The 12,669-nt window shown below is 39.5% G+C and overlaps 1 protein-coding gene across 1 annotated transcript in view; it reads left to right on the top strand.

The window, feature by feature from the left end:
- The window catches only part of TRPC3 (transient receptor potential cation channel subfamily C member 3), a 448,690-nt gene that overhangs the window by 413,228 nt on the left and 22,793 nt on the right, over positions 1 to 12,669 (top strand). The window contains exons 7-8 of the mRNA XM_077279043.1: positions 272 to 536; positions 3,311 to 3,506. Coding sequence (XP_077135158.1) covers positions 272 to 536; positions 3,311 to 3,506 — 461 coding nt within the window. The remainder of the gene's footprint in view (positions 1 to 271; positions 537 to 3,310; positions 3,507 to 12,669) is intronic.

Below are 12,669 nucleotides of genomic sequence, written 5' to 3'. Positions count from 1 at the left end.
GCTTGGGTGAATAATGTAGGTCACAAGTGGTAGGACCATCATACATCTAAGGCTACTTTGATGAGATGTAATTTAAACAAGCACATCATAAATCTTCCACCTTCTGCTAAACATCCACCACTCACTGGAGAGACATCTCATATATTTCCAGAATGTAAAGTAGGATGAGGGAAATTTAATGTTTTTCTTCAGCCATCACTTAAGACACTGATCAGATTGTATTCCAGTATTATTTATTGTAGTTATTTACCATGTATTTGATTTCTTCCAGCCAGAGATAAATGGCTGCCGTCTGATCCACAGATTATATCTGAAGGCCTATACGCAATAGCTGTTGTTCTGAGCTTCTCGCGCATAGCCTACATCCTGCCAGCCAATGAAAGTTTTGGACCTCTACAGATATCACTGGGGAGAACTGTGAAGGACATCTTTAAGTTCATGGTCCTCTTTATTATGGTCTTCCTGGCATTTATGATTGGGATGTTTATCCTGTATTCTTACTACCTTGGAGCTAAAGTGAATTCCGCTTTCACGACGTAAGTATTATATTATTTTTTGGTTTAGCAATGCTTACTTTTTTATAAGTTGTTTCGCATTATTTATGTAAACACATTTTCTGGTTGAACAATAAAATGCACAAGTAGAATGAAAACCAGGAGCCTTTGTGCACTTAAAGAAATAACTTATGAATTAATAATAAGGCAAGGTAACTGTGAACCCTCGCCCCTTTATAAGCCCACTCAAAAGAACAGAGATATAACAATTGAGTGTTGACAGGAGACAATGTGAAAGTTTGTATGTGTTCGAATAACAGACTCACCAGTCACCGGTATAAGCCATGTGCTAAAAGGTTCTTTAATAGACTGGAGAAGAAATCTCTCACAGCTGCCAAGTAAACTTCCTATTCAGGTTACCGTTGTTTCTTATGTTGGCCATACACAAGAGACACAGGCTGACAGTGACATAATTGTAATATCATGTGTAGGAGCCCAATAAGTTTTCAGGAGAAGGAGTGACTGGACTTTGTTACCTATAATGAGCTTTCTTTCAGATCTTTTCAGGTTGAAGTTTAATGCTACATATACAGTGATAATGTAAGTGATTAAATGGGTGGTCCGAAGGCAAAGTAATTATGCATTCTAAATCCATATTTAGTGCCATAATCTGACCTATTTTCTGATATACTTGCATTAGTAAATTCCTTAACCTTCCCTAACTACTTTGTCCAACTGCTTTTCTATTTTTTTCCTACTTTCTGATGACACATTGGTTGAGACTCCCAGTGCATGCGGGGATTCCCAAAGTGTCATAAGGGGGCAGAGACTGCTGTCGTAAAATGACGTATCCATCAGTGACCCTCACTTTCATTGTGGGGCTAGTCCTTGCTTTGTCCCTGCATGGTGTGCACAATGACAATGTGCGCTCTGTTGTTGGCTCAGATCAGCAGTAACAAGGTGGCAGCAGAGCGGTGTCTCAATATCCAGAGTGCAGAGACCAGCAACGCTCCTACAAGTGATGTCACTATCTCATTGGGAGCTCATTTAGGGAAAGTTGGGTTTACCCCATATGCTATCCTAAACTTTCAGCTAATTCCTTTTTTAAACCTTCCCAACATCATGCATACTGGTGCATCCTATTTGGGAAGATGTTCCCACAGTTCGACGTACCAGTACATCATGGTGAGTGTGCAGACAAAGGATGAAAGCACAGATCCTGGCTGTTTAACCCTTCAAATACCAGTTAATTGCAACTGCTTGCTTACGATAGTTGTGAGAAAGGTAGGGGGCTCCACTTTAACTCCATAAATACACTCAAGTTGCATTCACGGGGAGCTGATTATTGTCAAGGCAATCGGACGTCAAACAATCATATCCAGATCTGGCAGGTATAGTGGTCTGTTACATCTTGCTATAAGCAATACATAAGTATTGTAGTGTATTAGACGAGCGTTCAGACTAATAAGTGTTGAAATAAAATCGTGGGACTAAGTGGAAATAGGTAAAAGGAAAGACAAGTAAAAATGTAAAAAACAAATAAAAAAATGGAAAAATCTTTCAACGTTCAAAACTCATTTGCCATGTAAAAACAAAAATGAATAAAAAAGGACACATCCAGAACGACTGCAACCTTAAAGCTGTCACATTATTTAACCCCTACAGTGGACACTAAACACAACTGCTACTGGATGAGCTACAGTATATATCCTTAAAAACCTGTAATAGGAAAAGGATTCAATTCAGAAAACGTATTGTATTTGAAAAGTATGTTGTTTGCAAAGATCGTTTACACAGAATGCATTTAGTATTGTGGTAAAACTATGTTAGGTTGTTTTCGTACATCAGTCTAGAGTCGGTGCTGTTTTATATATCATGAATATGCACCACCAGTACGGTCACTAACTGAATGCAATGGCCCAAATTTATTTGCTTTGTATCTGATAAACTGAAATAAAAGACATGACATGAAATGTGGATGTCAGGGTTTAATTATTTGATTATAATTAAAGCACCACGCCAGCATTGTTATTTTTATTTCAGTACTGGAATGATGTCACTAATGTAAGTTCGTTGTCCATAGTATTAAACTTACCAGCCACCAGTGGCACAACTTGAAACTCATGGGCCCCGATGCGAAAGCTCCAACGGGGCCACCAAATATTTTAAATCTTTAATAGCAATAGTCTTTTTCTGTAGGCCAAAGGGACTTTTAGGGCCCCCTAGGCTCCAGGGCCCTGGTGCAATTGCAACCCCTGCACCTGTTGTAGTTACACACCTTCCAGCCACTGTTTTCTGCTCTGTCCGGCTCTGTTTTCTTTCTTTCTTCAGTCCCAATGCACCATCTTGTGATCGCCACTCCTGACTGACCGTAAGTCAGAGGTAACAGTCATAAGCTCTGAATGTAAGTCTCATTCTGGCCTTGTTCTGGCTTTCATAGACTTACATCGAGTTGTGACTTCTGGCTTGCCCAGCAAACACTGGAGCGATCCGGCAGGTCACAAACTGCAGGAGACCAATCGGAGCGGTGCCGAAAACAGATGAAGAAGTGGCTAGTGAGTACAATACTAGCAGCAGTGAACTTAAAGAGAAACATAAATTACTGGTTTCAGTAATAAGTCAACTGTCAGTTCTAATATTTCAACTTGATTGGGAAAAAAAATCATGAGCTGGTTGATTGCCACTTGTAAGACCTCCATTTTACTTCTTTGCTAACTTTCATAACTCTTCTCCCAACTATATAACTTCCAGTACCAATAATTAAATAATAGAAGCAAAGTTCTACATAACATTACTTGTCTTTTTTGTCTTTTAAGTGTTGAGGAGAGCTTTAAAACACTGTTCTGGTCCATATTTGGCCTCTCAGAAGTAACATCTGTCGTTCTGAAATACGACCATAAGTTTATCGAGAACATCGGCTATGTGCTTTATGGCATCTACAATGTGACAATGGTGGTGGTCCTCCTGAACATGCTGATTGCCATGATTAACAGCTCATATCAAGAAATCGAGGTAATCCAATACTCACTTCTCAGCTTTCTAACTGAATGAGCCATTTCCAAACTGATGGGTGTATTGCTAGTAGAAAGACTTCACATCTCAGGCCTGCTGTACTTAATCACTGATTCGGAAATGATGGCTGAAATACTGCTTTTATTTTATTTATAAGTAAGATGTCAGGAGCTTTTAAGGAGAACGCATTTCCCATGACATTTCAGGTCAATTTTAGCCAGGAGTCCAGTGAAGGAATTCCTTCACTGGAATTGAAAATGAAAGTAATATAAACAGTATCCCTGGATTTTATACTATTAGGTTTTGCAATGAAAGAGTATTTCGTTATAACTTGTGGATATATGTATCTGTATGGATCTGTTAATGTCTCATCACCCTAATCATGTTGTAATGTCAGAATTAAAGAGATATTACAAGAGATCACAATAGATGACATTTACAATAGCAACACTGCATATAGATGATAATTGCATTTTTTATTAAAAATAAACTCATTTTATGTGAATCCGTCAGCAAGATTTCACCCCTCAAACGATGTAGTTTTTTCAAAGACAAGTCAGGTAATGCCTTTTAGGTAGGCTGTCCGTTCCTCTGATATTGAGAAATCAGAGTTTGAATTAAAATGCTAATTAAGCTGTAGAGCTGTTTGTAGATCTGATGCCTCTGTCATTCCAGCTCTATTCCTCGTCCAGTACCATATCCTCCTGCTTGCCTGACAACCTCTATGACAGAGGTGTCAAACTGCATTCCTCGAGGGCCGCCAACAGGTCATGTTTTCAGGATTTCCTTAGCATTCCACAAGGTGCTGGAATCATTCTGTGCAGGTGATTAAATTATCACCTGTGCAATACAAGGAAATCCTGAAAACATGACCTGTTGGCGGCCCTCGAGGAATGCAGTTTGACACCTCTGCTCTATGATGTGTGACTTCAGGCAAAGGAGTCATCAGGGAGTCAGGAGGAGCCTGTGGTAGAACTGGAGTGACAGAGGTTTCAGATCTACAAATAGTTTGCAGGCCTCCTTTGCATATCAATATAAACGCTGATTTCTCAATAATGGAAAAAAAGTACTGGCCATGTGAAGATATTCCTGGACTAGTCTTTGAAAGAGCTACGTGTGCATATATATAGTTTGGGGTGAGTAATCCTGCTGACAGATTCCCTTTGACCTCTTCATCCCCAATTTTCCATTTTTCTCCGTTTTCGCTTTTTCCTCCCCTTCTTCCAAGTGTAATAACTTTTTCATTTTTCCATCCACATAGCTACACAAGGGCTATTTTGCAGGATGAGTTGTACCTCTGAAAGACATCATTCATTTTATGATAGGATGCACCAGAAAGTGGGAACACAATTCCAAGTGCTTTGAAATTGCAAAAAAAGGAAAAATGTAATTTCACATTTGTTTTTTATACAGTAAAACTGACATGACAATATGATTCTGCAAGTCAGTGTGATTTTGCAGATACCAAACATGTATAGTATGGTTTTTTTTCAAGTGGTAAAAAAAAATCAAAAATCTGAAAAGAAATTTTTTGTCGGGTTATGGGGCTGTGTGAGGGCTTGCTTTTTTGCTCGCTGAGCTGACATTTTTACTGATACCATTTTGGGGTGGATACTAGGGTTGAGCGACCTTTACTTTTATAAGATCGGGTCGGGTTTCACGAAACCCGACTTTTTCAAAAGTCGGGTCGAGTGAAATCGGCCGATCCTATAAAAAAGTCGGGGTCGGGGTCGGCCGAAACTCGAAACCCAATGCAGTGCATTGGGTTTCCAATGGTTCCCAGGGTCTGAAGGAGCGGAAACTCTCCTTCAGGCCCTGGGATCCATATTTAAGTGTAAAATAAAGAATTCAAATAAAAAATATCGCTATACTTACCCTCTGACGGGCCCTGGTACTAACCGGGAACCTTCCTTCCTTAGAATCAGCCTTCCAGGACCTTGCGGTGACGTCGCGGCTTGTGATTGGTCGCGCGGCCGCCCATGTGACCGCTGCGCGACCAATCACAAGCCGCGACGTCACCGTGATGTCACCGAAGGTCCTGGAAGGGCTGATTCTTAGGAAGGAAGGCTGCCGGAAAGAAGCAGGGCGTGTACGAGGGTGAGTATATACCTAATAGGAATATACTCACCCTCGGCTTCGTTCCGGCAGCCTTCCTTCCTAAGAATCAGCCCTTCCAGGACCTACGGTGACGTCACGGTGACGTCGCAGCTTGTGATTGGTCGCGTGAGCGGTCACATGGGCGGCCGCGCGACCAATCACAAGCTGCGACGTCACCGCGACGTCACCGAAGGTCCTGGAAGGGCTGATTCTTAGGAAGGAAGGCTGCCGGAAAGAAGCAGGGCGTGTCCGAGGGTGAGTATATACCTAATAGGAATATACTCACCCTCGGCTTCGTTCCGGCAGCCTTCCTTCCTAAGAATCAGCCCTTCCAGGACCTACGGTGACGTCACGGTGACGTCGCGGCTTGTGATTGGTCGCGCAGCGGTCACATGGGCAGCCGCGCGACCAATCACAAGCCGCGACGTCACCGCGACGTCACCGCAAGGTCCTGGAAGGCTGATTCTAAGGAAGGAAGGTTCCCGGTTAGTACCAGGGCCCGTCAGAGGGTAAGTATAGCGATATTTTTAATTTTAATTCTTTATTTTACACTTAAATATGAATTCCGATACCAATTCCCGATATCTTAAACATATCGGGAATCGGTATCGGAATTCCGATTCCAGAATCAGAAGATCGCCGACTTCATGGCCGACCCCACACAGGGGTTGGGTCGGGTTTCATGAAACCCGACTTTGCCAAAAGTCGGCGACTTCTGAAAATTGCCGACCCGTTTCGCTCAACCCTAGTGGATACAATGTTTTGATCACCTGTTATTGCATGGCGTTTTGATTTTTTTTCTTGATACATTGTTTATGGATCTGATTAATTTATTTTATATTTTCATAGATCGGACTTTTCTCAATGTGGTGATACCAAATGTGTGTATTTTATTTTTTTCAATTGTTTTATTTTTAATGGGGCAAAAAGGAGGCGATTTGAACGTTTGTATTTTTTTAAAACAAAAACATTTGTTTGTTACTTTTTACTGTATTGTTACTGTATTTGTCAGTCCCCTTAGGGAACTTGAAGCTGCAATCATCCAATTGCTTGTGCTATGTATAGCTAAAATCACAATCTCCTATGAACGCCAGCTGAACTCATTCTTTCATAGGTAAATCATGATGACAAGTACTGGGGTTTACAGCAGACCCCCAGCTGTCATCGTAATCCATTGGCGCCCCGCTATCACGTCACGGGCGCATACTAATGGACTTGTGGAATGGTGCACCCCAATGCTGATTCATGTTAAATGCTGCTGTGAGAGATTGATATTGACATTTAATATATTAACAGCCGTGGGCGGAGCTTCACTCCACCAGTGGCTGTTAGAGGTGGATGATGGCTGAATGCTTCAGCCATTACTTGCTGGGAAAGATGTTGGCTCGGTGTGCCAGCCCACATCAAAGTCATATGATGTACCAGTACCTTATATGTTGCTAAGGAGTTAAAGTCCATTTAAAGAATAGAATAGAGTAGTAGCTGAAAAGTGGACAAAGAAGATTTATCTAATAAGATACATTCCACGTTTATTATATTACAAAATTTGTTGAAAAGACAGTGACCATTTAACAATGTAAATTTAGGTATTTAATTTTTCTTTACTGGGGCACTCACTCACTGTATCTACACAAAAAAATTATAGGATTGATCGTCCTCAACTTCCCAATGCTAAAATTATAGTGAAGTACTAAAAGAAAATGTTATGACATTTGCTCATGTTTACAGTCTAAGTAACAACATTAAGGGCATTGTTGTGGCTATTAGTAGGGGTCACGATCTGGCATCCCTTACCCATATAGCACAGATATGGCTGAATTGTCCTAGAGTATTTATTATACCTAGGGAAGGTTCAGTGCTTCTCACTAAGAAGTGTTAACGCCAGTGACTTTTTTTTATGTGAAATGGTTTTCCATTGCATCCCACCATTGAGTATGCTTAAACGTTACAATTTGAACCCATTATTGCATGAAGCTGGATGCAGGAAAGTATTTTTCTAACGTTAAGTGCTTTTTTCAGGTTGGTTAATTGTTGATAAATAAGATGCAAATGATTCACAGATACAGCCATAATGGTAAGGAGGGAAATTGAAATGCAACATAAGCAATATAAAAATTGGTATTAAAATATATGCTCTACATTTTAAAATTAAATGGAAGAAAAGGTTTGGGTATGAAAATGGAATTTATTCTGTGCAAAATTAATTTCATCGGCAGAACACTAATGTTTCTTTAGAGGCGTAAAATAGAGCAAATGTATCAGTTATATTTTTGTCAGTAGAGAAAGTCTCTTTCAGATAGGACATGATAAATTTATTTCACTTGAAATGTTTTCCGCTATCGGAATAAGGAGACTGACAGATACATAATAGGATATTGTGTGGAGAGTCCTGCATAGCATTTGTAGGAGATTGTGTACTGCGATTTCTTCCACTAAAGAAAATAGCCTATAATTAAAATGTAGCAATTAGAAGGTCTTCTATGTAGTGATGGAAATACCTCAGTGGTGCTGGCATTTTCTGCGGAATACAATGACAATAATGTTTTTTAATATATTAAGAAAATACACAAAAAAGCTGGAAATTAGTACACTCATATTAATTTTTAGCTATAAAGATGGGAGAGTGTACAGAGGATATAAAAGTTTACACACCCCTGATAAAATGCCAAGTTTTTGTCAATTAAAAAAATCATACCAAGAAGAATAATTTCAGAACTTTATTTTTTACTTTAATGTAATCAGTACAATTCTAATTAAGAAACAAAATGAAATCTTTTTCAGTGAAAAGAAAAATAAAGAAAGAGAATGTGGTTACATAAATATGCACACCTTTAAAGTAAAACTTGTTACAGTATCCTTTGAATTTATGACAGCATTCACTCCTTATGTGTAGGAGTCTATCAGCATGACACATGACACATCTAAAATTGGCAATCTTTGCCCCCTCTTTCTAACAGTGGTGCTCCAAATCTGTCAGGTTGCAGGAACCTCTCCTGTGTACAACCTTCTTCAGGTCACCCACAGATTTTCAATTGGATTGAGGTCTGGGCTATGGCTGGGCTATTCTTAACCAATGCATTGATCTTCTTCTGGCCATTATTTTGTTGATTTGGAGATATACCTAAAGAGGTTGTCCACTATTTGTTCATTGATAACCTATCAATGAACGCCACTGGCCAGAAGTATTCAGTTGCGAAGGCAGGGTACTACACATCCGCCTCCTATTGATTTGAATAGGAGGCAGATGTGTAGAACCAATATCCGACCTCTATCAGAAGACAGCCAGCTCCAAAACTAAGTACTTCTAGACAGTGGCATGATGCCGAGTGGGCATGCCGAGTGTTGGACTCTGTTCAATCAGACATTGATGACCTACCCTAAGTATAGTGTTCTAGATAAACTTGGCACACACGTGCTCTCATAGAGCATTTCATAGTGAATTGGGTCAATAGGGAATTAATCCCATTTCAGGCCAAGGTCAGTTCAAAAGATATAGCACAAGTGCAGTGATAAACGGACGCGGTATCCACCGCTAGTCCTGTGGATGCTATTGACCCAATTCACTATGAAATGCTCTATGAGAGGTACATTGATGAAGGTCTAAATTGTGACCGAAACGTCATACTGTATGTACTCTCCTTATATTAAATTTTCACTTGCATCTCATCACGTGTGTGCCAAGTTTATCTAGAACATTGTACGGTTTGGGCACCTACTTGAGCACCACAACCTATAGCAGTGCATATGGTTATTTACACATATTACTACCCTAAGTATAGGTCATCATCAGTGAAAAAGTAGTGGACAACCTCTTTAAGGTTGTAGTTTTGCTGAAAGGTGAAATTCTTCTTCATCTTCAGCTTTTAGCAGAGGCCTGAAGGTTTTTTATGCAAAATTAGTGATATTTTGAACAGTTCATAATTCCCTCCACCTTGACTTTTTTAAATCTATTACAAGTAGACATGAGCAAAAAGAATTACACTGCCCTGATCAGGCAACCGGGTCTATGGCAGTTGGACCAGGGGAGTGTGAATTTCTTTGGCGGCACTCAAATTCTTGCATCGTGGGTGCTTCTGATGATTACTAAGCCCCAGCAATGTCATGACATCACATGAAGTTTAGTCACTAGTGATGTCATTACATGAATCATGGTTGCAGAAAATGGCACACCACTTCATGGTAATGCAACTACCCTATGGAAGTGGCCTTTTTAGGGTAATGCCTCCTGCCACACTGCAATGATTGTTCAGGAATGGTCTGAAGAACATGGCAAAGTCCAAATTGTTGAGTTAGTCTATAAACTTTCCAGATCTCAATCCATTGAGTGTCTGGGGTATGTGTTGGAAAATCGAGCCCTAAACATGGAACACCCGCCATGCAACTTACAAGACTTAAAGGATCAATGACACAGGACACCCTCAAAGTTCTGGATTAATTTTGACAAGTGAGAGATATTTAGGGGGAAGGAAATGGACCTACAGACTACTAGGCTGGTGGTTTTAATTTTATGGCTGTGTATACATATATTTGTATGCATAACTTGGTATATGTGATTTACAGTAGTAGTTGTCAGATGATTGTATTTTGATAAGCAATGGACTTTAATCCACAAATTCTAAAATAGTAAGACACCATTAATACCTATTGAAAATTCATCTTTGCTGTAGATCATGTATTTTTTACTTTGGTTTTAGTAAGACAGGTCAGCCAACCTGATAGGCATGTGTGCTTAGGTGAGATGATATAACTGGTCAAGGATTATAAATTGTATGACTTTTCAATGCTGTAGATTAAAGTAGAAATTTCCAAGCAGAAGATTTATGTGTCACTTTGTCCTGTAAATCTTGTTTTAGACACTTGCTAAATGAAAACTGAATCTAAAAGTCGCTGTGCTCCGCCACTTACTGCTAAGGAAATATGAAAAAAATGATTAATGCAAACATTAAAAGTTTTTAGTCTAACTTTGTCTAACTAATAAGTGGTAAAAACATTACATAATAAATTTTAATTAAGCCTGCACCTTTATGGCTCATGCAGATGAGCGTGTAATTCTGACTTGTGCTGTCAGATTTTTGATCGAATACCCAAGTCAATGGGTGGGTACAAAAAAATGGATCTTTCACTTAATATCTGAGTGGAATCTGATTTTTATGGATACATTTCCATTATTAACTTAAATTGTATTTCGTCATATTTTTTTATGTAGATGTATGAAAACGGATCACACATGGATATCTCAAAAATGTGACGCAAATGTCACAAGGACATAAAAGCAGGACTTTGCTAAGAAAACTACAGACAATGCCAGGTTGGCGCTGTTATACTGATTAAAATGATACCTGGGGTGAAGAAATCCGGCTTGTGGTTCTTGTGTAATGTGTGTTAGAAGTTTTCAGTGAATGAGGTGCCTGTGCAAGGAAAGACCTGCTCACAGGGCCAACCTGAAGCACAAACCTGTTCCTCATCATAGAGACAGACTGTTTATATCGGGCATATCAGTAACTGAAAACTTCTAACTCTGATTACACAAGAACCACAAGACGGATTTCTTCACCCCAGATATCATTTTAATCAGTTTAACACTGCCAACCTAACAGTGTCTATGGTTTACTTAGCAAAATTCTGCTGACAGGTTCGCCATAAGAAAGCGAACTTGCAAAGAGGAAGACAATTCAGGAAATGCCTGCTTTTTTTTCTTAAGCCTCTTTATGTGTGTTTTTTTTTGTCATTTCCTGGGAGCTTTTTTGATGTTTTTGATCGCTAATGTTTTTTTTAATGTTTTTTCCAATGTTTTTGTGTTGTCTTTTTTAGTGGTGTATACCAGAATTTTTTAAACTCTGAAAAGGCTCAGATGGTTTCTTGATTGTTAAACAAAAACACTGGCAAAACGCTCAAAAAGACATTTGTAAAGTATAACGGAAAATGCTTGAAGAATTGACAGCTGACTACTTTTAGCTGCTTGTTGTTTTGGTTACATTATGCTATTAACCCCTTAACGACCAGAGGTATTTTAGGATTTTCATTTTTTGCTTCCCCTTCTTCCCAGAGCCATAACTTTTTACTTTTTCGTAAAAATGGCCATGTGAGGGCTTGTTTTTTGTGGGACGAGTTGTACTTTTGAATGACATCATTGGTTTTAACATATCCTGTACTGGAAAATGGGGAAACAAATTCAAAGTGCGGTGAAATTGCAAAAAAAGTGCAATCCCAGTTGTTTTTTGTTTTGCTCTTTTACCAAGTTCACTAAATTCTAAAACTGACCTGCCATTTTGATTCTCCAGGTCATACCGAGTTCATAGACACCAAACTTGTCTAGATTCTTTTTTATCTAAGTGGTGAAAACAAATTCCAAGCTTTGTTAAAAGAAAAAATTGCGCCATTTTCCGAGACCCAAAGTTTCTCCATTTTTCGTGATCTCGGGTTGGGTGAGGGTTTATTTTTTGTGCACCGAGCTGACATTTTTAATTATACCATTTTGGTGCAGATGGATATTTGGTTGTTGCATTTTAATGCAATGTAGCGGCGACCTAAAAAAACGTAATTCTGGAGTTTTGATGTTATTTATCGCTACGCCATTTAGCCATCCGGTTACTCCTTTTTTTTAATTGATAGATTGGGCGATTTGAATGCGGCAATACCAAATATGTGTATGTTTGATTTTTTTTTACGGTTTTATTTTGAATGGGGGTTGATTTGAACTTTTTTATATATATTTTCAAAAACATTTTTTTACTTTTTGCATGCTTCAATAGTCTCTATGGGAGACTAGAAGTTGTCATAACCCGATCGCCTCTGCTAGATACAGGCGATGATCAGATCTCCTCTATGTAGTAGAATTACTCACTTGCTATGAGCGCCGACCACCGGGCACCGCTCATAGCAATCCAGCAGTGACAACCATAGAGGTCTGCAGGAGACCTCTGGTTGTCATGCCAACCCATCAGTGACCCGTGATTGCTGAGATCTCCCGAGATCTTGGTGCCAAGATCTCCATCTGCCCATGCACGGCCCCCCGATAGCCATTTTCCCAGAGTCCACCGCACAGGAAACCATGGAACTACGGGGG

Source organism: Ranitomeya variabilis, chromosome 1, assembly GCF_051348905.1.
Source record: "Ranitomeya variabilis isolate aRanVar5 chromosome 1, aRanVar5.hap1, whole genome shotgun sequence".
NCBI classification, from domain to species: Eukaryota; Metazoa; Chordata; class Amphibia; order Anura; family Dendrobatidae; genus Ranitomeya; species Ranitomeya variabilis.
The sequence above is the reverse complement of the archived record's forward strand: the minus strand, read 5'-3'. Positions and strand labels throughout refer to the sequence as shown.